The 26810-nt window shown below is 37.5% G+C and overlaps 1 protein-coding gene across 3 annotated transcripts in view; it reads left to right on the forward strand.

Annotated features, from left to right (window-relative positions):
• Window positions 1-26810, forward strand: part of MTR (5-methyltetrahydrofolate-homocysteine methyltransferase) — a 48692-nt gene that overhangs the window by 9586 nt on the left and 12296 nt on the right. Inside the window, exons 7-24 of one of the 3 annotated variants that reach the window (XM_072333306.1) lie at window positions 1243-1302; window positions 1653-1747; window positions 6083-6183; window positions 6524-6585; window positions 7426-7493; window positions 8517-8593; window positions 9905-10017; window positions 11465-11605; window positions 12087-12272; window positions 12836-13015; window positions 13774-13890; window positions 14008-14148; window positions 16854-16943; window positions 17581-17733; window positions 18285-18428; window positions 22704-22804; window positions 24193-24260; window positions 25109-25229. In XM_072333306.1, the coding sequence (XP_072189407.1) occupies window positions 1243-1302; window positions 1653-1747; window positions 6083-6183; window positions 6524-6585; window positions 7426-7493; window positions 8517-8593; window positions 9905-10017; window positions 11465-11605; window positions 12087-12272; window positions 12836-13015; window positions 13774-13890; window positions 14008-14148; window positions 16854-16943; window positions 17581-17733; window positions 18285-18428; window positions 22704-22804; window positions 24193-24260; window positions 25109-25229 (2018 nt within the window). The remainder of the gene's footprint in view (window positions 1-1242; window positions 1303-1652; window positions 1748-6082; window positions 6184-6523; window positions 6586-7425; window positions 7494-8516; window positions 8594-9904; window positions 10018-11464; window positions 11606-12086; window positions 12273-12835; window positions 13016-13773; window positions 13891-14007; window positions 14149-16853; window positions 16944-17580; window positions 17734-18284; window positions 18429-22703; window positions 22805-24192; window positions 24261-25108; window positions 25230-26810) is intronic. The other 2 variants (XM_072333307.1, XM_072333309.1) reach the window with 2 other exon arrangements.

Raw genomic sequence — 26810 nt, forward strand, 5'->3', positions numbered from 1 at the left:
TTGGTTATACAAATGTTTAGTGTACTACCTAAGGAAATTCAGTATGGTACTTGAGAGAGCTATCAGCGACTGCTTATTAAATATATGATGACTTCAATTGTTAGCTAATGTGCAGAAATTAATGAAATATTTTTAATGATAAAGCAGCCTTTTCCAGAATTTTTCTTTCAGTACGTACTGTTCATGTCTTTCTAGCAGTTTGTGCCAGCTGTTTTCTTATTCCCAGAAGGTGTGCGCTATTGCAAAACATATCCAAATGCATTTGATATTTTTATTTTTCAGTGTAAGCGTATCTGCTCCAAGGATACTTGTGATGTACGCTAGAGAGGGAATGTCCAGTGTATCTGACTGTGGGAGTGGAGAAGCTTTCAAGGCAGTCCTGTTAAAATATGTTTGGCTTTTTTTTTTTTTTGAGGGAACTCTGACGCTGCCTTCAAATTTAAAAAAGAAAAATTGTGTGTAGAGGATTAGAAGGATAAAATAGGAGGGATAAAATATTTCTTAAAATTATTCAGTGCAATAATAGACTTGCTATGGGGCTTAAAACTTGCAGTTCTACGTAGAAAAGTCAGACTGGATAAGCACATAGCATTTCTTCAGGCTTTTGCCATAGGCTGATTAACGTGCAGTGTTATGACTCATCCTTTGTGGATTTGTCCAGTCATCGTGGAGTTTTGGCTAGGACAACATAGTCTTAACACTGTGCTGAAGGGCATTCATATTCACATGCAACATTCTTAGCCTAAGTAGGCAAGCAGTTTTCAGTATCTTCAAGGGGTCATGTCAGTCTTTACTGTTACGATTTCTGAGGGTCAAAATTCTTTGCAAAGTGTATGTCTAGATAGATTCAGTGGCAGTGAATATGTATGAAGAGTGGTACATACAGCTGGGTTTGGGGCAAGGGTTGCACTGCAGACGGGAGGGAGAAATACGTGCTGATGTGATTTGGAGTTCAGAAACATCCTGGTCTCATCCTGGTTATCCCATAGTCCTTGTTTTCTACTTGTCACCAAAGTGTGTGTGAAAATCTAGAAGATGTCAGAAGTAAGGAGAAAACCTCATGAATGTGGTGAGATTACAGGCAATATTGGGGTTGCAACTTGCATAAACAGTCATAAAAAGTAACTAAAAAAAATTAATGAAAATAAAAGCTAACCCACATAAACAAAAAATTCCAACAAACTGAACACCCCCCCTCCCCTGAAACAACTGTTAATATTTTTGCAACTTACTCTTCTGTAGGCAGCTCTTTTTGCACTCCACAAGTTGTTTGAGGAAGAATATGCTCCTCGACCCATATTTGTAAGTAATTTGTATAGTGTTTAATATTTTACGTATATGTAGGCTAGATTTGTGAACTAGATGGAGGTGGTAGTTCAGTAAACCCTTCTGAAATCCATCTTGAAAGGAAGGAAATCAGTGTCTTGGAAATGTATATTTTTGTGATTGTGAATGGAGAAACTTCAATGTGCAGAGCTCTATCAAATCAGCCTTAGTTGTGTTCAACTAATTAAAATAAGTCTAACCCTGCTTTGGTTGTCTCATCACTTTCAGTGGACTATAGGTCCATCGGTTTTGATTTTCAGCATTTCTGCCTTTTAAATTCTTGTTTTTATTGATTTAATTCTTTTCTCTGTTCATTTGATAATTAGGTTTCTGGAACCATTGTAGATAAGAGTGGGCGCACCCTCTCGGGCCAGACAGGAGAGGCATTCGTCATTAGTGTTTCACATAGTGAGCCTCTTTGGTAAGGAAATGTATTTTTGCTTAGAAATGTGATTCTTTCTTGTTTTTACCCCTTGTTCATAGCAAAATGGGAGTTACACCAAGTGTTATCAGTTTTTATCACGCGTATTTCTGTTGTGTTCTGCTATTAATGCCTCAGTAAAAATTATGTTTCCAAAGAAAACTGTACTCTTTTAAAACATTGCTGTAAATAATTTGGTGTTTTGTGTTTGTAGCAACCTGGAAATCAGAAGTAGGTCAAAGCATTTAAAAAGAATTGTTCTGGCATCTCTTACTATCTCAGATTGTGCAAGGAGCTAATCCCTGGTGGGCAGGGCATGCATCTCCTTTTTAGATGGAAGCAGCGTCAGCTCAAAATGTTTCAGGATGGATTGAAAGACAAAAAACTGAGCTTTCATTCCAGTGTTCTTTTTACTGAATTTTCACAAATATATTTGTGAAGAGTTTTTCTCGAAGATGTACATTTTTCTTTTGAGCGCTCCTGACTTCACCTCTTAACTCCTGCTCTTATCTATTGAGGCCAGAAGGAAAAAAGCAAGTATGAGATTAAGATTTGTGAAGATAGATACTATAGCAGATTTTGGTCATTGTACATTTAATTTGAATACTATTCCCTATTTCTCTATTCTGTGTTTCTATGCCCTTTTCTACTTTTTCCTTGCTTCCACTTACCTCTTTATCATATTTTTTTCTTTCAGGTTGGTTCTTCTCACACAAATTTACAAAGGAGATATATGTATTTTTCCTAAGTTATTTTAACTTAAAATATGTAATTCAGTGTTAGCAGTGCATGCTGTGCACATTGTGATGAGCCATTGTTTGTTTTTACAACAAAATTCCAGTGAAAATGTGCAATCTGTCATCTCAGTGATACAAAAGCAGAAGACTGCATTCACAGCTTTACTGACTGCCCTTGAGGCTTCACTTTCCCAGACCAGACGGTGCTCCAGAAGTAACATATGGAGCCTCTTGGAACAGAGTGGTAGTTGACTCTTTTTACTCAGCATCACAGCTTAGTGATATGTATTTGGCATAAGTCTGTCTCAGATAAGATTGCTCATAACTGTCTTCTCTCTGAAGGACAGAGAAGGGCACTGGAGCAGAAATTAAGGATTTGTTAAACTATATTTTATAAAAGCTATCTTATATGTCTGAATACTAAGGGCCTGTTTCTTATTTGTGCAAAGGCTGCTATACAGCACCATGGTAGAAGACTTATAGTTGTGGGAGCAGATTTCATTTAACAGTTCACCTTGCCAGATTGATATAGTGTGTCTTCAGGGTCAAGGAAAAACCTGATCAGGCATAGTATCCTAGGGATCATGTTCATGTTTGTAGGGACCCGTTCATATATTTCCATTTTGGTTTTGTATTTCCTGTTCAGGGTGATTTGTTCAATCCCTTTGGTTTGAGGTCCACCTAAAACATGTGTCCTCTGAGTTTAGTTGATAAGATAGCAGCTGAGAAATGCATGAACTATTATTAGAAGTGCTGAAGGATGTCTTGCCAGATGCTTGCTGCAAAGGAAACTTGGGTGTGGAATGAGTTTCCTTAGTGTTGTTTCTACTGTGTTACTGTTAAGTTACATCCTGAGTTCAGGGCTCTCGTGTGGTGCTTGTTCTGGTCCCAGGAGCACTCTGCAGTCTTAGCTTTCACAGAATCTGATGTATCACTTATGTGAAGAAATGAGCAAGGGAGGGAGGTGACATTCAGGATGAGGTTGTGATGATTATTTTGTCATTCAGCAGCACTGTAAACATCTTTCAAGTTTTGCAGTGCTTGTAGGATGGTTTCTAGAAACCAGGATTACAATGAGAAAGATCTCTTATGTACTCTTACGTACTTTCTGAAATATCATTTTTAATATCAATATAGACATTTTGAGTAAGAACTGCATTTTTGTATCGGTGCTGAATGAAGGAACGCTTATTTGTACCTCATATGTCAGTAGAATTGTGAGAGCTTTAGTCATGCAAAAAGACTGCAGCAGAAGCTGTAGTACTATCTACGTCACTAAAATGTAAGATAATGTGCTGAGCAGATTCAGTTGCCTAAACTTAGTGCTGCTCTGGGGTGTCTTGGGGGATGCATTCAGTATCTTCCGAAGTTGGCAAAATTTAAGTATAATTTCTAAACAGAATTATTGAGTTAGTGGCTTGAAGCAGTTCTTGCTCTTTCAACTATTTTTTTTATTTATTCCTTAGTACAAGGCTCTTTTTCAGTCTGTCATTCTCATTACACGTTCTCTTCTGCATCTAGAAAATAGTTCTTACGTTGCTGCAATTTGAACTGAACTTGTTCAGGGATTTTAAAAAACAAGAAGGGATTCTACAGGTACATAGGTCAGAAAAGACAGGCCAAAGAGAGCACACCTCCTCTGCAAAATGAGAAAGGAGAACTGACTGTAACAGATATGGAGAAGGCTGAGGTACTCAATGAGTTATTTACCTCAATCCTCACTGGCAGCCAGGAATCTCACATTCCTGAACTTCTTGGTGGGAAGTAGGGGAGCAAGCGCCTTCCCACTGTAAGGCTGGTGACCAACTCATGAGACTGGATTTGTGCAGTTCCATTGGGCTGGATGACATGCATCACAGGGTCCTAAGGGAGCTGGCTGATGTGGTTGCCAAGCTTCTCTCCATCATGTTTGAAAAGTCCCAGGGGACTGAAAAAAGGGAAACATCACTCCCATTTACTGGAAGGGGAGGAAGGAGGACCTGGGGAACTACAGCTGGTGAGCCTCACCTCTGTTCCTAGGGAGGTCCTGGAACAGACCCTCCTGGAAAACATGTTAAGACATGAGGAGCAAGCAGGTGATCCAAGACAGCCAGCATGGCTTTGCTGGGGGAAGGTTGTGCCTGACCAATCTGGTGGCCTTCTATGGTGGAGTGACAGCACTGGTGGACAAATGGGAAGACAACTCATGTCATCTACCTGGACTTCTACAAAGCCTTTAACATGGTCCCCAACCACACCTTTACCTCTAAACTGGAGAATTTGAAGGGTATGCTATTCGATGGAAAAGGAATGGATTGAAAGGTTGCAGTCAGAGGGCTGTGGTCAGTGGCTCTGCATCCAGGTGGAGGCCAGTAATGAGCGGTGTCCCCCAAGGGTCTGTCATGGGACCAGTACGCTTTAGCATCTTTATCAATGACATAGATGGAGGAATTGAGCATGCTCTCAGCAAGTTTGATGATAACACCAAGCTGAGCAGTGCAGTTGATAAAGCAGAAGGAAGAGATGACATCCAGAGGGACGTTGATAAACTCAAAAGGTGGGTTCTTGTGAACATAATGAGGTTCAACAAAGAAAAGTGCAAGGTTTTGCACTTGGGCCAGGGTAGTCCCAGATGTATATACAGGCTGGGAGAAGAACTCCTTGAGAGTAGCCCTACTGAATAGAACTTAGGAGTCCTGGTACGTGAAAAACTAGACAAAAGCCAGCAGCATGCACTTGCAGCCCAGAAGGCCAGTGGTACACTGAGTTGCATCAGTAGAGGGGCGGCCAGTATTGAGTTGATCGTCTCTCTCTACTCTGCCGTTGTGAGGCCCCAGCTGAAGTACTGCATCCAAGTCTGTGGCCCCTGGCACAGAAAAAGTCCACACAAAAGCTTTTGAAGAGGGTTCAGAGGAGAATCGCAAAGACGGGGGTGAATCACCTCTCCTGTGAAGACAGTCTGAAAGAACTGGACTTGTTCAGCCTGGAAAAGAGAAAGCTGAAGGGAGACCTCATCATGGCCTTCCAGTATTTAAAGGGAGTTTATGCACATGAGGGAAAACAACTTTTTACACAGGTAGATACTGACAGGACAAGGCAGAATGGTTTTAAACTAAAAGAGGGGAGCTTTAGGTTAGAAGCTGGGGGAAGTTTATTACTGAGAGAGTGGCGAGGTGATGGAGCATGTTACTCAAAAAGGTTGTGGATGCGCAGTGCCTGGAGATGTTTAAGGCCAGGTTGGATGGGCCCTGGGCAATCTGATATAGTATTTGATCTAGCAGTTGGAACTCAATCCTTAAAGTCCCTTCCATCCCAAGCCTTCTATGCAGTTGCTTTCAGGATGTTGTCTCTTTACTCCTTGGTTGTGAAACAAAATTTTGATTTACTGTTCCCAGTTCAATTCAGACTTGTCTCCTTCCCCTTTGCTCTTCTATCTGATGGTTCTCCTTTTGCACAGGTTTGTTTTGTAGATGGTGGTTAAAGAAAGGGGATATCAGGATGGTTTTCTTGAAGATGACTGTGCAAGTTAGTTGTTCCACTACTAACACTCATTTGTCTTATGTGTAATTTTATGTGATGTTTTAATCTGAAAAAAATATATGTTTATTCTGTCTTTCAGCATTGGCTTAAACTGTGCTTTAGGAGCAGTTGAAATGAGACCATTCATTGAAACAATTGGAAAATGTACAACAGCCTACGTCATCTGTTACCCCAATGCAGGTGTGTTGTGGGTACATGCTGCTATACTTACAGGGGGAAGAAATGTAACAGTTGCATCTCATTAGATATAAGAGTTGAACTACCTTGAAAAGATTAATGTTCCTGCCATTAAGAAGAGTTTTAAGCAGTTTATAAAACTGTTAAATAGCTGTTGTGAGTTTTGTGACAGTGAATCCAGAATCCAGAATCTCTCGCGTAATTAATAATCTGTTCAGTAATGATTCCAAGTCTAATGAAGAATTGTAGTCTTCATATAGGTGTAGCTTCCTTTAGCGTGTCTTTAATAGAATGTAATTCTGGGCTTTAACAAGTTGTAATGAAAAGAAAATTATTTTTCAAGGTCTTCCCAATACTTTTGGTGGTTATGATGAAACTCCAGAAGTGACTGCAAAGCACATAAAGGTATACAATATTTGTTGTGAAAGTGTCATAATTGATGTACTTGTAGACAACAGTTCTTTGCCTATATTGGAAGCATATTTGTTACAGTACTCTGTTTCTTTTCCTCATTTGGCCCTATATGTCATTTGGATTATTTATAGACAAGTTAATTGAATGATAGAGCATTTGAGATATACCAGGTTAGGACAAAATACTTAAGAAACTGAAAACTATTTTTGATTTGAGTAGCCTTCTTGGAGCTTTATCTGTGGATGTTACTCATTTGTGCGTCTATATCATTACTTTCCTGTTTTGGAGTCATTCAAAAAGCTGAGCAGTTTTTATGAACTTGGTGAAGTTTTACAGTTGCTTGAGTAGAACACCTGATGCTGGATGTGTTCCAGTGCAAGGTGTCTTTTCAAGTGCTACTTGATAAGTGCAAGACAGAACTGTGTGGCTGGTATTGCAAAAACACAGTATCTGCTGCATGTTAATTCTCTTTTATGCTATATTACGTGTGGCCTTTGATATTCATATAAGTTTTTATCTAGGGCTTCAGTATAAAATAGACCAATTTCAGATTTAGTTTCCTAAAATTAAGTGTTGGAACTTCTGGCTAGCCTTGGGTGTCCACATTTCAGCACAAATTCTGAAGAACAGAAATATTTGTTTCTTCAACTATGTTCGTTTTTTTCTTGTGATCCCCAGAATTGCTTAACATTTGAGAGGGAGAAAAAAAGAATATATCTGTTTATGTTTGTGTGTGCATATATGTATATATATATATTATATAAGTATGTATTCTTATAAGATGTCTGTATTAACTTAAAACTAAATTCTCTGTTTCCCTCCCTGTTGCAGAATTTTGCATTGGATGGTTTGGTCAACATAGTCGGAGGTTGCTGTGGTACTACACCAGCACATATCAGGTATCTAATGAGCTATCATTTCAGGTACACTGACTTTAACAGTATTGTGTCTCTTGAAGAATAAGTAGAGATGTGGTTCAAACAAGGATTGTATCTGTGCTGTTTTGTTGTCTAAAATTCTTGTTCTGTGATTATTCTTTCCTGTTTACAATTTGAAAGAATAGACTTCCTATATTTTCTTCTTTACTCTGTGTGTTCTTCCTCCTTCTGGCACTCTTACTCATAATAAAACCTAAGGTTTCCTTTGGTGGTTGAAGAAATTATAGCAGTGTGCTGGGGGAACGTATGAACAAGAGATCTGGGAATGTTATTCATCTGTGTATGTTATTCATCTGCACTCCTATGTTGTTAGTTTTCTGTTTGGAAATTGTTCAGAAAGTTGAGCAGTTTTTATGAACTTGGAATTTGTAATAGGAATGTAACAGCCCTGTTGATTGTCCTGGCCCTTCAGAAAGTGTCTTACTCATCTTCCCTACTACAAGTAGGTCAGTGGAAAAATTTCTTTTTCACCTAGGCTTAAAAGAGAGGGGGCTCTTATGGTTTATTTTTACTCCGATAACAAACTGAGAGGCGTGTACAGGACAACATGTGTCACTTCCTGGAGCAAAAGGAAAGATGATAACTCATGATCATCATGAGTCATTCTATCAACCAAGGAAAAAAAATCTCAGCTAAGAACAATGTTTACCCTTTTTTTTTGTTTGTTTGTTTTTTGTTTTGTTTTCTTCAGCAATTGTGTGGAATGGTAAATCAGGAATACAGTAAGTTAGTGTGATTGAGGTGAGGGCTGGTGCTAATACCATAAACTTTCCCATTGGGATAGTATCTTGCATTCTGTATTTGATTGATCTTCATTTTTGTAGGTTCCCTGCAAATAGAGGTAATAGGATCTTCTAGTAGTATGTTTTTGACTTTGACTGCACTAATCTTGTCTGCAACAGGGCTAATATATGTTTAGTATATTATGTTTGAGTATTGGTCAGTGTTCAGTTTTAATCAAAAACTTTCCTCTTTCTCTGACAGGAAAATTGCTGAAGCTGTGAAATTATGTAAGCCTCGTGTTCCACCTTCTCTCTGTCAAGGATATATGCTGCTGTCAGGTAAATACACAATGTAGCAGTTTGAGCTTTATAACTCATGCAACCTTGCTTATTCATTAATTGTTTTCTGCTGATCAGAATGGTACTATGAGGTTCTGTTTCTACCCAAATCTAGTAAACTTGTATATTATAAGTTTATCTAAACTTACTTATTGCATTTAGTATAATGTAATCAAACCAACATTTTTTACTCAGAAAGTCTCAAATATATTGTAGTGGTGAGTATCTTGAGTATCTTTAACTCTCCCTCACTGCAAACTAAAGGTAAGCTGAGAGATAACAGGTAGTCTGACTGCAGTTGGTGGCAGAATTGGGAAGATATCCTTTTTCACCTTCTGTGAGGCAGCTGCCCTTTGTTGCCTCAGGTATGAATGCACTTGTACTGGGATAGTGTTGCAGTAACGCAGATCTGGAACATCTTCTGTTTTAGCTAAACCTGAGTCAATATGTTAATAGGCTAGGCCTTTCTTTAAAGTCTTCGGTTTAAACAGTTCCCTCCATATAGGTAAATCACTTTGGCATAAATTAAATCATGATTAGCTCATGATTTCATCCAGTAGCCTACTCTGTTCTGCCATAAAGCTTGCTTGTCTCTGAGTTACCTGCTACCCAAAGTTCCTCATTGGCTGATTTATCTGAACTTAGGATTTTGGATAAGAGGTAGCCTTGTTTCTCTGCCAGTTCAGTGGGCTCTTTTCTCTGGTCATGTTAGTCATGAGATAATGTAGTTAGAAATTGAGACAAAATGTGCATGAATCTGCAAGTGCGCAGAAGCCCAGAGAATCATTGCTTTGTGTCATTTGTATTGGACAGATTATAACCATAGAATTGTGAGTTGGAAGGGACCTTTAAAGACCATCTAGTCCAACTCCTGCAATGAACAAGAACACCTACAGCTAGATCACAGCACTCAGAGCCCCATACAGCCTGATTTTGGATGTCTCTAAGGACAGGGCATCCACCACATTTCTGGGCAACTGGTTCCAGTTCCTCACCACTCTTATTGTATTAAACTTCCTTATACCCAATCCAAATCTCCCCTGTTCTGGTTTGAAACCATTTTCCCTTGTACTTCTATGTTTTGTTTGGATGAATCATTGAGGAAGAAAAGAAACATTCAGTGTTTGCTGAAAGTTACTTTGTTATATCACGTTGTCGGTTGCTTAGCAGACCTGTGCATGCCCTGGTGTGCTGAAAAATCACTGTTAAAGTAATGGAAACTTCTGATCTACAGCATAAAATAATCTATTGCTTTTCTTGCAGTGTTTTCTTTTATATTTCTACAAATGTGTTCAAAAATATCTTTTCAAGGTTTGGAGCCATTCAGGATTGGGCCATACACCAACTTTGTTAATATTGGTGAACGCTGCAATGTTGCGGGATCACGGAAGTTTGCTAAACTCATCATGGCAGGCAACTATGAAGTATAAATTTTAACAATAATTTAATAGATGATGTTCTCAATTTATCTATCTTTCTTCATTGTTCCATTGTATTGTGTTATTAGTAGTTTGTTTTGCTGGCAAAAAGTGCCATTCTACAAAAGTAAGAAAACAAGGAGGATATACTTTCTTACTATCCTTTGTTTCTGCGCTTCCTGGCTCTTAATTAATTGTGCAAGAACAGTCTTACAAGCTTTTTGTTTGTTTGTTTTGACAAGTGTTACAGAAAACATGACTTTACATTTGGAATTAAATTACAGAGCGGGCTATGGTTGTAATCCCTCTTTCTTCCAACCTGTGCAGCATGTCTGATTTGGGATAGTTTGCAGTGCTGTGCAGCCATGTTTATTTCTATCTCATCTCTGGTCTTGGTCAGCATTTTGTTTGCAACTGGTCTGTATGTACTTTGATCACTTGCTCCAGCATGCTAAATTAGAGTTGTTACAGAAAAAAAGGTGTTTAGACAGTGATTGGTACCTTGAAACAGCAGAAGGGCAGGAATGTAAAGACTGGAGGGCTCATTCTTAAGTGTGTCAGTTGTTACTGTAACATTGAAACAAGCAGTAGGGTAATATTTCTTGCAAGCTGAGATTCTGCCCTGAAGTATGCTCTGCTATTTGTGCAGTCAAAACTAAAGCCTTAGTTTGCTCGTTAGAAAGTCTGAATCTTAAGCTCTTACAAGTCATGAGGCAGGTTTGACCTATTTAACACAGAAAGCTTCAAACACAGGTTCTTAGGGTCTATGAACAGCTGTAAAATTGTTTTTGTTGTTATTGTTGTTTTCTAATTATTATTTTTTTCTTACCTGTTACAGAGTGACAAAAAAAGAGAAGGGGGGAGCAGATGGGTCCTGGATAGTTGTTGTGAAGGGAAAGCTTTAGTTTCTTAGTACTTGGTGATTATTCTGCAGATGGAAAAAGTGCCAAATAACCTCCAAAAATAAACTACTCTGTGTTATAAAAGAGTGTAGCTTGTGATGCCAAAGACCCTTATTTGATACCATCACAGAGACTGTTTTCCTGTAATCATGTGCAATCAGAAGTCCTTGTTACCATGCAAATCTTAGCTCTTTCAATTACGTGTATGACCAGCTGTCTAAAATCAATGTCACATTAAATTTATGTTGTCATGTTTTTGTGAACAAAGTAAGTAACAGTTGTGCCATGCTAGCAACTTCTGTAATGTTGCTGTATGTAATAAGCTACTTATTATTTTTTGGACTGTCCTATAAACTCCTATATATACATATACATATATATATATATATATATATATATATATATATGCATATATATATATATATTTTTTTTTTTTTCAATTTTGATAATTTGTAGATCTATGCATTTGTTTTGGAGAAGTGAAATATGATGGTGAGAATGAGCAGGTTGTATTTTGCTGACTGTTTTTTGGTTTTGAATTTCTTCTTTAGGAAGCCTTGACTGTAGCCAAATCCCAAGTTGAGATGGGAGCCCAGATTCTTGACATCAATATGGATGATGGGATGCTGGATGGACCTTCTGCAATGACTAGATTTTGTAACTTGATTTCTTCAGAACCTGATATTGCAAAGGTTGTAATGGAGTCACTCCAAAGCACAGTAGAGATCACTTTATTGATCAGGAAATTGCCTTTCAGAAAATTTTGATTTATTGACCAACTTAGATGCTTAACAAGAAGATGTAGATGCTACCTGAAGACAGAAAAACATTATAGTAGGGAAGGCATCTGAAGGGAATAGAGATTTTAACAATCTGTATCTGATTTCAGCTCAGTATATGCCATTCTTTTTTGCTGGTTAGAGAAACTTAGTGTAGGTTGCTCTTGCAGCAGTTATGAATATAAAGGAATTGTCACAGAAATTCTTGAGTTAAACTTGCTCTAGGTTTTGTGCTTAAAACAAAGGGTATCTACAAACATCATCTGCAAATTTGTTATTCATTAATGCTGGTAAATGTGCACGCATTTTTATGTCCACATATAGCAATCAACTTATGAAACACTTAACTCATAACATGTATGTATCCCATTGTTCAGCTTTGTGTTCTTTGCAGGTGCCACTATGCATTGATTCCTCAAACTTTTCAGTGATTGAAGCAGGCTTGAAATGTTGCCAAGGAAAATGCATTGTGAACAGCATCAGTCTGAAGGAAGGTGAAGCAGACTTCCTGGAGAAAGCAAGGAAAATTAAACTGTATGGAGCAGCTGTGGTTGTCATGGCTTTTGATGAAGTGGGTCAGGTGAGTGTTACAGGAAGGCTTTTTTTTCTGTGCATGTCTTCCTTACTCTTTTGCAGGACAAGGTTGTTTTGTTTCATTGCACACGTGATATAAAGATGTTTGTATGTAGTCTTAGCAAGTGTTTCTTTTACTGGTTGCATGTTTGAGGAATTTCGAGTTCTGCTTCAAAGGTAGTTTTGCTAGCACAGATTCTCTAGCTATTCCATCATGCTTCCTTCTTTCAGATAATATTTCTTTTAGTTCAGAAACTGAGTTTTGAATCCGAATGGAATCTCTGGATTCATTTAGTTATTTCAAAAAACACATATTAAACTTACATTGGATGGTGAAATGGGAGAAAAATTATTTTCAGCAAGTTGAATCAAAACTCTAAATGAAGATGGGTTGTTAGTGGTGTTTTTAGTAATAAATAAATATTCTTTTGTGTATTTGTTTCCTAATGGTTATAATGTTGAAGCTGGGATCTCATATTCTTGAGCCAGTTTAGTTATAAATGATTTCTGGCAGACTTTATATTTTGTGCTGTGTGTAACTTAAACATCAGAATTCTTTTTTTTCACTAGGCAACAGAAACAGAAACCAAGATTGCAATCTGCTCCAGAGCATACCAACTTCTTGTGGAAAAAGTACACTTCAATCCAAATGATATAATATTTGACCCTAATATTTTGACCATAGGGACCGGAATGGAAGAACATAACCTGTATGCCATTAATTTTATCAATGCTACTAAAACCATAAAAGTGAGTGTTAAGCTTATTTTAACTCAAAGTATTTTATTGGGGTTATTTAAAAAGAAAACAAACAAAGACTACCACCACCAACAAATCATCACTGTGAATAACAGCCATTTTAAATTACCAAGGGGACTGTTTCCCTGGAGCAGAGCGGAAGTAATAATCACATTCAGTGTTTTAGCCAAAAGGATTTCTTTGGAGGTTTGCAAAAGTTGTCCTTTTAACATAATTTCAGTTACTGTGTATGGGTTTGTGCCATTATGTGACCTTTTACTTAGCTAAAATTTGTCTAAGAAAAAACAGCAATGAAGAATATTGCCTGAATACAGCTATGAAGCCAGCTTGATGAGTCTGGAGATGCTCTGTCGGTAGCAGTCTAGGGTTTGAACACTTCCACAGGATATTTTGTGTCCGTCCCCCCCCCCCCCCAGTTTCAGGAGGAGAGGCCTGTCAGGGTAATGGGAGTAGTTCTGAGTTCTGCAAGGGGGACATCTGGAATGCTGCTGAGGGGCAGCCTATGTATTTAGAATAGTACCAATGAGAATGATGGTAGTTGTTTACACGTAGCTGGAGTTGATCTTTCTTTTTTGTTTGTAGCTTTCCTACAGATGTGTTAATTGCTTTTCATGACTTTGTGTAACTAGACAGGCAGGGAAGAGGGTGCACAGCCGGTACACCATCACTGAAGTGCCCGGCTTTTTTATGGACTGGATGCTTCCTTTTTGGAAAGCCTTTTTCTAAAAAGTTGTGTGCAATTCCCACAGGAAACACTACCAGGTGTCAGAATAAGCGGGGGTCTTTCCAATCTGTCTTTCTCCTTTCGAGGAATGGATGCCATTCGAGAAGCAATGCATGGGGTGTTCCTATACCATGCAATTCGGGTATGACGTGTTGGCTTCTATATGTTTGTGCTTGGCAAATGCAATGCTGTATCTGACAGCTCTGTTTGGGGGAAACCCTGTATGGTGGTGGGTTTTTTGTTTGTTTTGTTTTTTTAGTATGGCATGGATATGGGAATTGTGAATGCTGGGAATCTGCCAGTGTATGATGACATCCACAAGGAATTGCTACAGCTATGTGAGAATCTAATCTGGAACAAAGATCCTGATGCAACAGAGAAGCTTCTACATTATGCTCAGGTAACTTCAAATTTTAAGTTTAGGATAGTTGTTAGCTTAACACCTGGACTTTAGTGCTGGTGAAAGGTAGGTGAGCCTCTGAAATGCATGTCTGTCAGTCTAAAGGTGAGTATTAGAAGTTCTTGATGATGCTTCAAGCAGTTGAGTTGTTAGTATAGAATAAAATGTGAATTCTGTAACAGATTGAGCCCATCCAGTTTCACAGTTGCCTTAAAAGATCCAAGAAAATAAAACTGGGAATGTCCAACCCCCAGCCAGATCAAATTGTGGAGCTGGAGCATAATTGGAAAGCATGCTGTGAGAGGCAGAGACTAACTCTCTAGTTTGCTCAGAGTATCATAGTATCATAGTATCGTGCGAGTTGGAAGGGACCTTAGAGATATAAAAGGTGAAGGTTCTGGCCTCCTGTTCAAGTAACTCATGTCAGTGAGGATCAGCTGTTAGGTGTTTTTGAGATCCTGTCATGGTAGTGTTAGTAAAAGACACAAATTAATCACTTGAAGATTTCCAGTTTATAAGCCATAGGATAACTGGTGAAATCCTGCTCTGAATAGAACCTACAGCAGAAATCTTTGCTCTTAAGTGTGCAAGTGTTCGCTTCATTTCCTGGTAGTATCACTTCTGTGCATGGCTTCATTTGACACATAATTTGCGCTATGGTGCCTGCTTTTAGGAACAATGACTGCACTTTTAAATCCAGTGTAGGAATATTCTCCAGTTCCCATGTGCTTAGGCTATTTTATATGGTGTTCATGATTTCTCTAAAGGCTTTCTTTTAATACAAAATAGTATTTACTAGTCAGAAAGTGCTGATATTATTTTTATTTCCAATTACTGTAGTTTATTCTGCATAAAGAACGTAGAATATGCAGTCCTATTTCAAGTATCATACCTCTAATAGAGTGCCAGTGAAGTTTTCTCCGTTCCTTTGGGTAATAGTAATGTACCTAATCAGCTTCTTGAATGCTAGGCCTTCAGGGAGAATGAGGAACTTAATCCTTGCAAATTTAGGTTATCAGTTTTCATCTGAAGTTTGAGATGAATTTTTTTTTCTATGAAGTGTGTAGCTGTAAGCGTTTTCAAACAGAAATGTCTCATTTGTGGCTATTATGGCAGTTATGCTGCCAAACTATTTTATATTTTATTTTATATTTTATTTTATATTTTATTTTATATTTTATTTTATATTTTATTTTATATTTTATTTTATATTTTATTTTAAATTTTATTTTAAATTTTATTTTAAATTTTATTTTAAATTTTATTTTAAATTTTATTTTAAATTTTATTTTAAATTTTATTTTAAATTTTAATTTATAATTTTAATTTATAATTTTTTATTTTATTTTATTTTATTTTATTTTATTTTATTTTATTTTATTTTATTTTATTTTAATCTTTGCCATGCAGGGAAATCATGTTTTTAATGATCTGCATGTAGTTTTGACCAATGTGGTCTAGTCTGTGCTTGCCCACACTACATTTCTGAGGGTTATGTTTAAGTTGAAATGGTTCCCATGCTGAAATGCCTGTCTCAAGGCTCAGGAGTAGTTTCTACACTTTCATAGAATAACAGAAGGGCAGGAGTGGAAAGGGGCCTCTGGAGGTCATCCAGTTCAATGCCCCTGCTCAGAACGGAGTCAGCAAGAGCAGATTGGTCAGTGATGTATCTAGTTGGATGTTTAATGTATCTAAATATCTAAGGTAGTGTACTCTACCACCTCACAGGTGAACATATTCCTTCTTTCATTAGGAAACACTTCTTTACAGAAAGGGTGGTTAAACACTGGAATAGGCTGCCCAGAGAGATGGTAGAGTCACCTGGCTGTGTTTAAGAGCCGTTTGGATGTGGTGCTCAGAGATATGATTTAGCAGAGAGTTGTTAGAGTTAGGGTACTATGGTTAGGCTGTGGTTGAACTTGATGATCTTTGAGGTCTTTTCCAACCTGAGTAATTCTATGATCTGATATTCTGATTGATTTCTGTTTTTAGGAATGAGATCTTATTTCCTTTTTTTTTTTTTTTTTTTTTTTTCCTAATGGCTTTATCTTTAAAAAGTTGCTAATGAGCACTAAAAGGTATAGGAGTTAACTGGGACCAAAGGACTTCAGATGGGTACTTGTGAACTTCTTTGCATTTTGGCCTTTCCTTTGCATTCATTGCAAAGAGGAAGGGAGACGGGGAATGCGGGGCAAAGCGAGTACATGAGGTTTGGAGCCCACCAAATATATGTGCATGACAAGCAGTAGTTCCGTAGGTCTTCAGATTGAAAACGCATCTGTTATACAGAATAATATAACCTATAACAGTAGGAACTAAATTGTGCCAAACTTCTTCGTATTTTAAAATGAAGTATCATGTCTGGGACAGAAATCAATTTAAATTATATTCCCTGAATTAAAACCCTCAAGATTAATAATTTCATCATTTTCAGAAGGGTGAAAGTTACTAGAACTTTTCCCTTTCCACTCCTTCATCTCCACCTTGTTTACATCTTCACTGAGGTCTGTAATGTATTAAGTGTTTACAATACATCAAATGTGTTTGCAGTGTGGTTTCCATGTATATACGAACAAGAAACACTTCAGAATAACCTGAAATTGTTTTGTGGGTCAATACTTAGTTATTTCCATTTCTTTAAAAGTGAAATCTCTAGTTGTAGTTTTTGTGCTGATAAGCTCCTGTGGAAGTCTTTTTCTGTTCAGAATCATGCTCAAGGAGGAAAAAAAGTGACACAGACTGATGAATGGCGAAACAGCACCGTGGAGGAAAGACTGGAATATGCTCTTGTAAAGGTGAATACGTGCAGAAGATTGTCCTACCCACACAAATGGTCCATGGCTTTTAGAGTTCTGTAATCTCAGTTCCTGGTCTATAAGGACCACTCTTGTCTTAAAAATTCCTCAGCTGCTGTTGCTTTAAAAATTATTAAGAATAAATACCAATTAAATAAAGTAATTAACAAAGAATTAATGTGAATTTTCTTTAAACTTCACAACTTGAAGTCTGTGACCTTCAAAATCTTGTTCTGCTGGTGTTAGAACACGTTTTGGGTGGTTTGAGGTTGTTTTTTGGTTGGTTGTTTCTGGTAGAGTTTTTTCTGTGTGTGCTTTAACAAAACTGCACTGAGTGGCACTTGTGCTGAGTAAGCTTTTCATGTAAATATGTGGTTCTGTCATGATATGGTTATATAAAACAAGCGCACTAATACTGGACACTATTACTTGGAATAACATTGTTCCTCAGAACTGTAATGTTTTGCTTAATAAGAAAACTTACTGTACTTACACATTTGAGTTATTAAAGTCTCAAAATACCTAAGGTTACCTTTTGTATGTTTGTTGTGATTTTTATTTATTTATTTTGTATGAAGGCAGCTAGATATAAGTTGTTTTCTTTAGAAAGATAAAAGCTTCTCTTTCTCTTACTCAGGGCATAGAGAAGTATGTCACTGCAGATACAGAAGAAGCAAGATTAAATCAGGAAAAATATCCTAGACCTCTAAATATAATTGAAGGGCCTTTGATGAATGGCATGAAAATTGTTGGTGATCTTTTTGGTGCTGGGAAGATGTTTCTGCCTCAGGTAAATAGAATGTTATTTAATGTGCTTTCAAATTTGGCAAAAACTAATGTAAATTGTAGCCAAAACATGCTATGCTGTTTCTTTTTTCAGACACAGTGTTAGAATTGTGAAAATGCAGATGTTGCCAGGAAATGGCCCTGTTTCTTTTGAAACTTTGAAACTTGATTTTTTTTATATATAGTTTTGTGTAGTTCTTCCCTTTCCCTCCAAGGCTTTTTGCTTTATTTAGAATGTACTCTTAAATCTGGACCCATGTTAAAGAGCAATAGGGAAAAAAAGATCCAAGTAAAAAAAATTATTTGATTACAAGCAAGCTGCTACGCTTAGTACCTAAATCTGGGCCTGTTTGTAGCATCTCGTTTTGTTGTGAGTGATCAAAAGGATTACACAGCCAGCAGCCTGTTTCCAAACAACGCTCTGCCAAGGTGGAATCTTGGCTTGCAAAAAAAGTTTTGTTGTCTGAATGAATTTTAGGGCATTCCTGTATTTTATCTTCATTATTATTTTTTCTCTCCTCTTTTCTTCTTTTATTCTTCCATTTATCTATGCAGGTGATAAAGTCTGCTCGAGTTATGAAGAAAGCGGTTGGCCACCTTATTCCTTTTATGGAAAAAGAAAGAGAAGAAAGGAGAGCCAAACAAGGCAGCTCAGAGGAAGAGGCAAGGCGCAGTCCTTTGTTCAGTAACTTTTTCATAGTATGACATGTCAAAAACTGATTTTATTTAACAACATTTACTCAGTTTTTATGCTGAAGAGTTGATCCAACCATATAGAAACTGACAATCTTGGCTGAATTTGAAGTGCATGAAGTGCAGGTTTTCTGAAGTTCTACTTGGTACATGCATAACCTGTTGTCAGGGTGTACTGGTGGATGCCACAAGTTTTTATAGGCTTTAATTCTGTTATTACTCTTAGTATTTTGTAGACATTTAATTCTAGTGTTATTTATATCTTCTGTTTTTAGCATTGATGGTGGCACATTTTTCCAGTGGCTTCTACTGCTCATGCTCATGTTTCCCTTTACTCAGAACTTCCCTCTAACCATCGTCTCAGATAAACTGACCAAATTGCATACTCTTCCCTCTGCTTTTATTTATTTTTTTAAGATATGACACAAGACCTTTTGTTATGATAGAATAGTATGCTTGTTGTATGTGTAGCTATGACCAAGCTGTAGGTGACAAGTGCTTTATGTTAGTTGTCTTTTCACATGATCGTACTTTCTGAAGGCTACTTGTAGTATAACGCAGTAAATATACAAAGTAATAATATGGAACCAGAAATACTCAAATGACACAAACATAAGATAGGTAATAACTGAGTTAGGTAGTAAGTTCCCAGAGAAAGGATTGTGGTTGTTACAAATAGCAGGTAAGTCAACAGTGTTGTATGACTGGGAAACAAAACAAATAAACAAACAAAGAGTAGGATGTACAGAATTTTCTGCTCTACCCAGTCCATTGATAGGACAAGGAGGACAGCATCAAGTTTTCAAGGTGGTACTCAAGGAAAATATGTTGACCAGTAAAAGCATCTCAAAAGAGACCAAAGAGAAAGGTCCAGAAGTGCAGACAATGAAATCTTCAGTGAAAGTTTGGGAGGCACTGACTTGTATATGAAGTCTGAAGACCACAATATACCATGAAGTCTTAATGTGTTAGACGTATTTGTAAAGACTAAAGAAATAAAGTTTCTGCATCCTATCAGGAGTAAATGGATCATAAATTTCAGTAGAAAGATACTTAAGTTAGAATGTGGAGGGAATGAAACGCATTAATGGTACTAAAGTATAACAACATATTGCTTATGGAAATTAAGAGTTTTTATTTGGTGACTTACGATGTGAAGAGGCTTTAGTAGGACACCCAACCTGCTCTGTGTTTACCTGAGGCTTTGCCAGTGCCAAGCAAATATCTGGCAGTGGGCTTTGTAGTCTTGTATTGACTTCGAATACCAATTTTGCCCCCTAATATGTATTGTGTTAACATTTTTTGTAAGCTGTTGTCTGTTTTAGATTTTCTTTCTATTCTTTCTTATTTTAACCCTATGTGTTATATTTGTAGTACTGCTACTGAATTTTATCTTAATGATTTTAGTATGCTTTTTCAATGTATCAAGTTGAACTTGAATCCTACTTTTTACATCCTCTCTCCCTTTCCTGGTGTTATTCTTAAGTTTTGTAGATCATCTTGGTTTACTTTGGTAACTTGGTAATGTAGGTTACCAGATACTTTCTGAATCTTGTAGGCCTTTCCTTTGTAGCATGTTTTATTTGACAGGCAACAGCTGATAACTACTCTTTGAGAAAAGTTTTATTAACTATCTGAGCATATGCTACGAGTATCTTCCAAATTTGATTGATGGTATGTGTGATGGGAGCATTAGAAAATGAAGATGTAGGACATCTGTTCTTTCTCGGTACTAGCAAGGTTCTCTGCAGTAGAAGAGTTCAGAAGAAATAGACAAGATCTTAAAATACTCATGTCTGCTATACTGCAATCATAGGTGCAGTTTTGTTGATTAAATATTTTTCTTCTACTCTTACCTTTGTCTGACTGTCAAATTTATGTTGTGCAGCAACTTTTCTTTAGTCCTGTGGAACATTACATTGTCTTCATGAGTTCTCAGAGGCAATAGCTTTTATCATAATCTGGTGTTTAACAAAAATAAGAAGAATGGCTGAGTCTAGAGAAAAGGTGATATTTGTGTGTTTTCTTTGGCTTTTTGTCTCTGGATTTTTGAGTGGCTTCTAATTCCTCCCTTCAAATGTTCTTACTGTATATTTTTCCATTTGCTGTGAATCTGTTGAGTGATAATTCAACATAAACGTAAAGAGTACAACTAATATTTTAGAAAGAAAAGCAACCTGATAATCAAACCTCGCTAATCTCAATGGAAGCACAGTCTTTTCTGCATGTAAAGACAGTGTCTTCTCTCTAATGTCTCAAGGAGATCTGTTCTCTTGTCATGAGTCACCTTGCTGTGTGTCATCTTTCTCCTGTTTGTGCTGTTCCTTAATTTAATGCAGATAACAATGCTGGTATTTGGCACCATTTGGATTGTTCTGGTGCTATTTGAAATCAGTGAAATTTGTTACCGTATTGCCTCCATGGGCAGTGGAGTAGGACCTACTGGTATGTAATTCTCTGGGTAGAATGTGAAAAGTGGAATCTAGGAGGTCCTTTAAGAATACTGCAAGAGATTGTGAGGCACAGTGTGTGCCTGAGGGGGACAGGAGAGGAAAAAGTGGAGCCTCTGTCATTTTGCTTCTTCCACATTCTGCTGGGCAAAGGTTTAGTCTTTCATTGTGAGTATTTTTGTCATCGCGGAGAGAAAAACCAGCTGTATTTATCCCCAAATTTAGATTTGGACTTGGAGGAAAATGACTTGCAGAATCTGGTAGCTGATCTGTCTAATGTTACCCAGGCTACTGTAGCCTCTGGGGTGGTTTTAGTCTCACAGCCAGGAAATGCGTTGTGTTGATAGCTATGTTTGAGGATAAATAGTTGTGGCTGTGGATCTCTATCAAGATTTTAAAAAAGAAGCATTTTGGATATGTGCCCAGAACTTGAGGACCTCCTTGCTTGAGACAGTTGAAACCACAGTGTGCCCTAAGTATGGTTTATTCAAAGTGCTGAAATACTGTGTACTCTGGCTCATATTGTTTGTTGCTCAGCTCGCATATTCATTCTTCTCAAAGGCAGTGTTTAAACTTGCATATCAGTCAGGAGTTAAATCATGAGCAGTTATTGGGGGCATCATTTTTTGATCTTCCAGTGTTTGATTAATTTATTTCCCAACCTTTCTCTTATACTCCAGCAACTTATTTTCAGCTGCAAAATCTGCATTGCTGTGTAGAGATGGCTGACATTGCTTCATTTTGCATTGTAGTTCTGTGGTCTTCTGTAAAATGTGAGCACCGGGGAGATAGTAGATTTTTAGTAAGCAGCAGCATTGGTGAAGTTTCCCAGTGTCATAAATAATTATGTTGGGACCATGGGAAATGCTATTATCACTCTATATAAGGCCACTCCACAACCAGAAAATCGCGATTATAGAAGGCAGTGTAGGTTGATGCAGCATGAAGCTAATTTATAGCGCCAAGGAATTCAGTATGCTTTGGCCCTTTGCAAAGGAGGTGATAAGCTGTCTGGGCTGGTAGGTATTTCCAAATTCAACATGCTCAGGTTTCCACTTGATTTAAATTTCTGTACAATTCAGGTAGTCTGCTACTGGCATTTCATTCTGCATCAGTGCAAACATGGCTGGAGCTGCTCCAAAGGACAATATGAATTAGACCACTAAAAATGTATCACAAAGACCCATGTCTTACTGCAGGATTGTAGAGGAGTTCCACTACTATGCTGCTGGCAGGACCCTTTGTCAGGGCTCAGTGTCACCTGAGACTGACCCTAAGTGTAACTTAGGTTCAGTCTGACAGTACATGTTCCCTTCTTCAAGGACCTTCTTTTTCCAAAGCATTGGTTCAAACTGGGCAGTCTGAAGTAGCCTGATCACTAAACTGAAATGTTTCTTGCTGTTTGTGTTGTGTAGTTAGTCTTTCCTGCTTTCCCTGATTCCTCTAATTCTGCTCACCATTGTGTTGGAGAAAGATTGCCCTTGCTGCATGACCAGATGTATAATCATGAATCTTCATACCCTTTTGTTTGAAATGTTTAAATATATATTGGTGAGTTCTGCACTTGAAACAGAATTACTTTGGGATTTCTGTTATTGCACTACACAGAATGCTGTCCAAATCTGATTTGTTTGTGTGTGTGCCATTGTGTTATTCTTCTTAGCAGTTTTGAAAAACATGCAGTCAATTTGCATGAATATGTCTTGTGCAAGTTTTTATTACCTGCATCCTATGAAGTAGTTGTTAATATTGATTGTATCACTTCTACTGATGTTGAGAATACTGAAGCTTCTGAGTAATAGAATTCTTGTGCTGTTTGTTCAACTTTCAGGATCCTTATAATGGTACAATAGTACTAGCAACTGTGAAAGGTGATGTACATGATATTGGCAAGAACATTGTGGGAGTCGTTCTGGGCTGCAACAACTTCAGGTAAAGAGACTAAAACTGGAGCATAAGTGAAAAAAAGCTGGGTAATTTGTATAACTAGGCCTACTGAAGCTGTGGAGATAATCGTTAGAGATGGGCATATATTAGCAACTGTTCTCCCTTCCCCAGCTGTGATAGGGTACATAGATCCTACCAGTTATTACAAATACGGAGGCAAGAGGGATTTGAGCATCTTTCTGTAATACCTTTTTCTTAAGAAACTGCCATCTGAGATGAATACAGCTTAATATTAAACTGAAAAATAAGTGGGAGAACCAAGTTTTGCATGTAATATTGTTTAAACTTATGTATAAAGCCTTAAACATAGAAATATAATATCTGAAAAACGACAGAACAATTCCAGTAGGCAAGACTGCTTGCGTGTTTTATGGTGTGCTGAGAAAAAAGGAAATCTTGGTATGTTTTTCAAGCTGTTTGTCAACTACAAGGTTTTTAAAACACTCTGTGGTGTATCTTGTTAAATAAGAGATGAGATTTTAATTCTGAGCTTCAAAAAGTGGAACTTCAAGAAAAGTCAGTACTTTCAAGGCCTGTGTGCATACAGCAGGGCTGACAACAGTGTTGGAACAAATGGTAATGTTTTTGTCAGAGCCCTCTGTCAAGTGTTGTGCGGAACTGAATGCTCTGGAACTCTGTCTTGTCATTCCTTCATTTTGTGTTGGTTATGGCTTGTTCTTTAAAAAAGAGCCAAGAGAATTTCATCATTTTAAAACACAAAGCACTGAAGGCAGTAACAACATTGTGTATATGCAGCATACCTTATTTTATTACTTCTTGAAATTCTGTTTGTTTGTTTTTTTCCAACTTCTTGATTTTTTTTATTTTTTTTTTTTTAACTTAGAGAAGTTGTGTTTTCTGTCACCATGAATACAAGTGAGACTGAATGAAGCCAACAGGCTTGCGTGACTCACTTGAAGCAAGGGAGTGGGAAAAATAGGTAGAAAGTTTGACAGTGGCTTGGGCTAATGGGAATAGAGCGTTAGCAAGGAAATAGCAGTGTCTCATTTAATAGAATACACGACAAAAAGAAACAACAAAGGCAGTCAGTTTATATTCCTAATGTAAGGTATGATATCCGCAAAAATGTTTAGTATTGCCTGAGTGACCTCAAATAAAAAAAATAATCACCAAAAAAACCTAATTTTCTTATCTACCGTGTCATTAGTAACCTTAATTTACTGAAATTTTTTTCAGATTCATAGGTGTTTCTGTATTAGAACTCCCAACAGTTGTGTGGAGAGAAACAAGCAAAAATTAATCTTCATTTTAACTCCAATAAGCTGTTCACAGTAAGCGCAATGTGTTTGCCCTATAACAGAACCATCTGACTACTCTTTAAAAGAATCTTGTCATCTCACTTCTTTTCACAGAGTTATTGATTTAGGAGTCATGACTCCATGTGATAAGATATTGAGAGCTGCTGTTGAGAACAAAGCAGGTATAGAGAGATTTCATTAGTTCTCCTGAATTATTTAATTTCAAACCTTGCTCTCTGGTTTTTTTTTAAGTTTTTTTTTTTTTTTTTTCTTAGTGTTTTTTTATTTTCATTGGCTACTCATTGCATTTCTGTGCTGCCTATTATGCCACATTATTCTGTGCTGCCTACCTTCAGATAAATCAAAACTTCTCCATTGACAGTAATACCTATTTAGTATTTGGCTCTTCCATGAAACTTAGCCTGAGGAACTGAAAACATACATTAAAAGGACAACTCTTCTTGTAGAGATGTTTTAGTATTTGTTTTACACATGGATAAAAGGAAATTTGGAAAGGTTGACTAACTTTATTTTGGGTTTTAAATCAGTATAAGAATTTGTCCTTACCAAAGCAAGGAAAGCAGAATGAATTATTCTAGTAAAAAAAAACCCTGGACTTCCTGAACTGAGTTACAGTTGTTGTGATACAGTCTTGGAAAAGATTATTTGTGTGGAACACAGGTGGTGAAATTCATTTGCTGTTTCTAAGAGCAGAGTTCTCAGGCTCTGATGTTTGGAGTTTGCTAATCGGAAGTATATGTTTATTGTGAAACTCGAGCAATAGCTGTTCAGCAGCTGTGAAGACTGAGAAATCTCTTACACTGAGGATTCAGAATCACTTTCATTCTTGGAAAGCTTTCTAATTTAGGTAAACCTGTCTAATCTGGAAGACATTACCATGCTTTCTATCTCAGTGCTATTTGTCTGATGCATGAAGCTAGAAATTAAAGACTAAATTCTAAAATGATGCATACATTTTTACAGGATTTCCTAAACCTTTTGTATGTATGTGTTTGTAAATTTTAAATAGATATAATTGGTCTGTCTGGCCTCATCACCCCATCTTTGGATGAAATGATTTTTGTCGCCAAGGAAATGGAGAGACTGGCAATAAAGATTCCTTTGCTGATTGGAGGAGCAACTACTTCTAAGTAAGATATCTCCACTGGGAAGGTGGGGAATGTGTGTGATAATAGTGTAAACCAGGGTAAAATCTCTGTAACCATTTCTCTCTCCCCTTTTCTTCATTTTCTTCAGATGCACATGCTTGGTATTTATTTGCTTAAGACCGAATATTATTTCTTTTGTCAAGCGCTGAAATACAGTACTGTGATGTAGTTGGAACAGAACAAATAGCAGACACACTTAACTTTTTGTTTTTGTCAATGTATTTTGTATGTCGAAATACTATTATGGCAACTTGTAAAAATTAACATGAATATTCATATTAACATGATTCTGTTATTCTAAAGGATAAAATGGGTAGCGTTCTGAATATCACAGAATCATAGCATGGCTTGAGTTGGAAGGGATCCCCAGGATAATCAAGTTCCAACCCTCCTGGAACAGGCAGGGTTATCAACTTCCAGATCTGGTATAAGACCAGGCAGCCCATGGCCCCATCCAGCCTGATCTTGAACACTTACAGGAAAGGGGTGTCCACAACCTCTCTGGGCGGCCTGTTCCAGCACCTCACCACTCTCTCTGAGGAACTTCCCCATGACATTCAATCTAAACTTCCCCTCTGTGAGCTTAAAACCATTCCCCCTCATTCTCTTACTGTCTACCCTTGTAAAAAGTTGATTCCCCAGACTGATTCCCCAGTGTGTATGATTCTTTTGCTAGACGTGGTCATATAGACATCAGGGTGCTATTATCTTTTGGAAATGGTATTTTCCTGGCTCATTTTTCAGCACTGTGCTGGTTGGGTTGAACATTCAATCCTGTTCAAGCAGTGTGATGGAGGATACATTCTAGCAGTTTGCTTTAAGTAGTTACCATTTTGTATTCCATGGTCTGAACTCGTTTTTGTTGATACCTTGTTCTATTTGATCCATTCAAATGAAATAATACAGCTTCTATGATATCCTGAAGAAAAATGTTAACAGCTTGCTGACATCTAGTATGAGCATCACAGAGGTGTTCTGGGCATTGTATAATGGCCTTGCCATACTTTGCTTAGTGGTTTATGTACACTATCCTTGAGAAGGTGACAGCTCAGAACACTGCAGTGGTCAATTCTTCCATAACTAGAAGCTGTTAGCAGTATTACTTTCTTTAGCATAGCTGCACATAGTCCATTGGAGCCATTAGCTACGTGTATTTTGTATTATTGGCCTTAGCAAACCAGAAGTAGCAGGATCACTATTTGAGCACTGGAAAAGGCTGCCCAGGGAGGTTGTGGAGTCTCCTTCTCTGGAGATATTCAAGACCTGCCTGCATGCCTACCTGTGTGACTTGGTGTAGGGAACCTGCTCTTGCACGGGGTTGGACTCGATCTCTGGAGGTCCCTTCCAGCCCCTACGATTCTGTGATTCTGTGATCACTACCTCTCTTTTTTGGTCTTGTAGTTATAATGCGAGGTTCACTATGTCCTATTTCTTCTTTGTCACATGAGTCTCTTTACCTATGACTTTGGTACTGAGAACAAAGCAAAGAGTTTTTTTCCTAAACAAAGAAAAAAATGGATAGGGCGTTATTCTGAGTAGAGTGCCTTAGAGAGACCTTTTTTT

Source organism: Excalfactoria chinensis, chromosome 3, assembly GCF_039878825.1.
Source record: "Excalfactoria chinensis isolate bCotChi1 chromosome 3, bCotChi1.hap2, whole genome shotgun sequence".
Lineage (NCBI taxonomy): Eukaryota > Metazoa > Chordata > Aves > Galliformes > Phasianidae > Excalfactoria > Excalfactoria chinensis.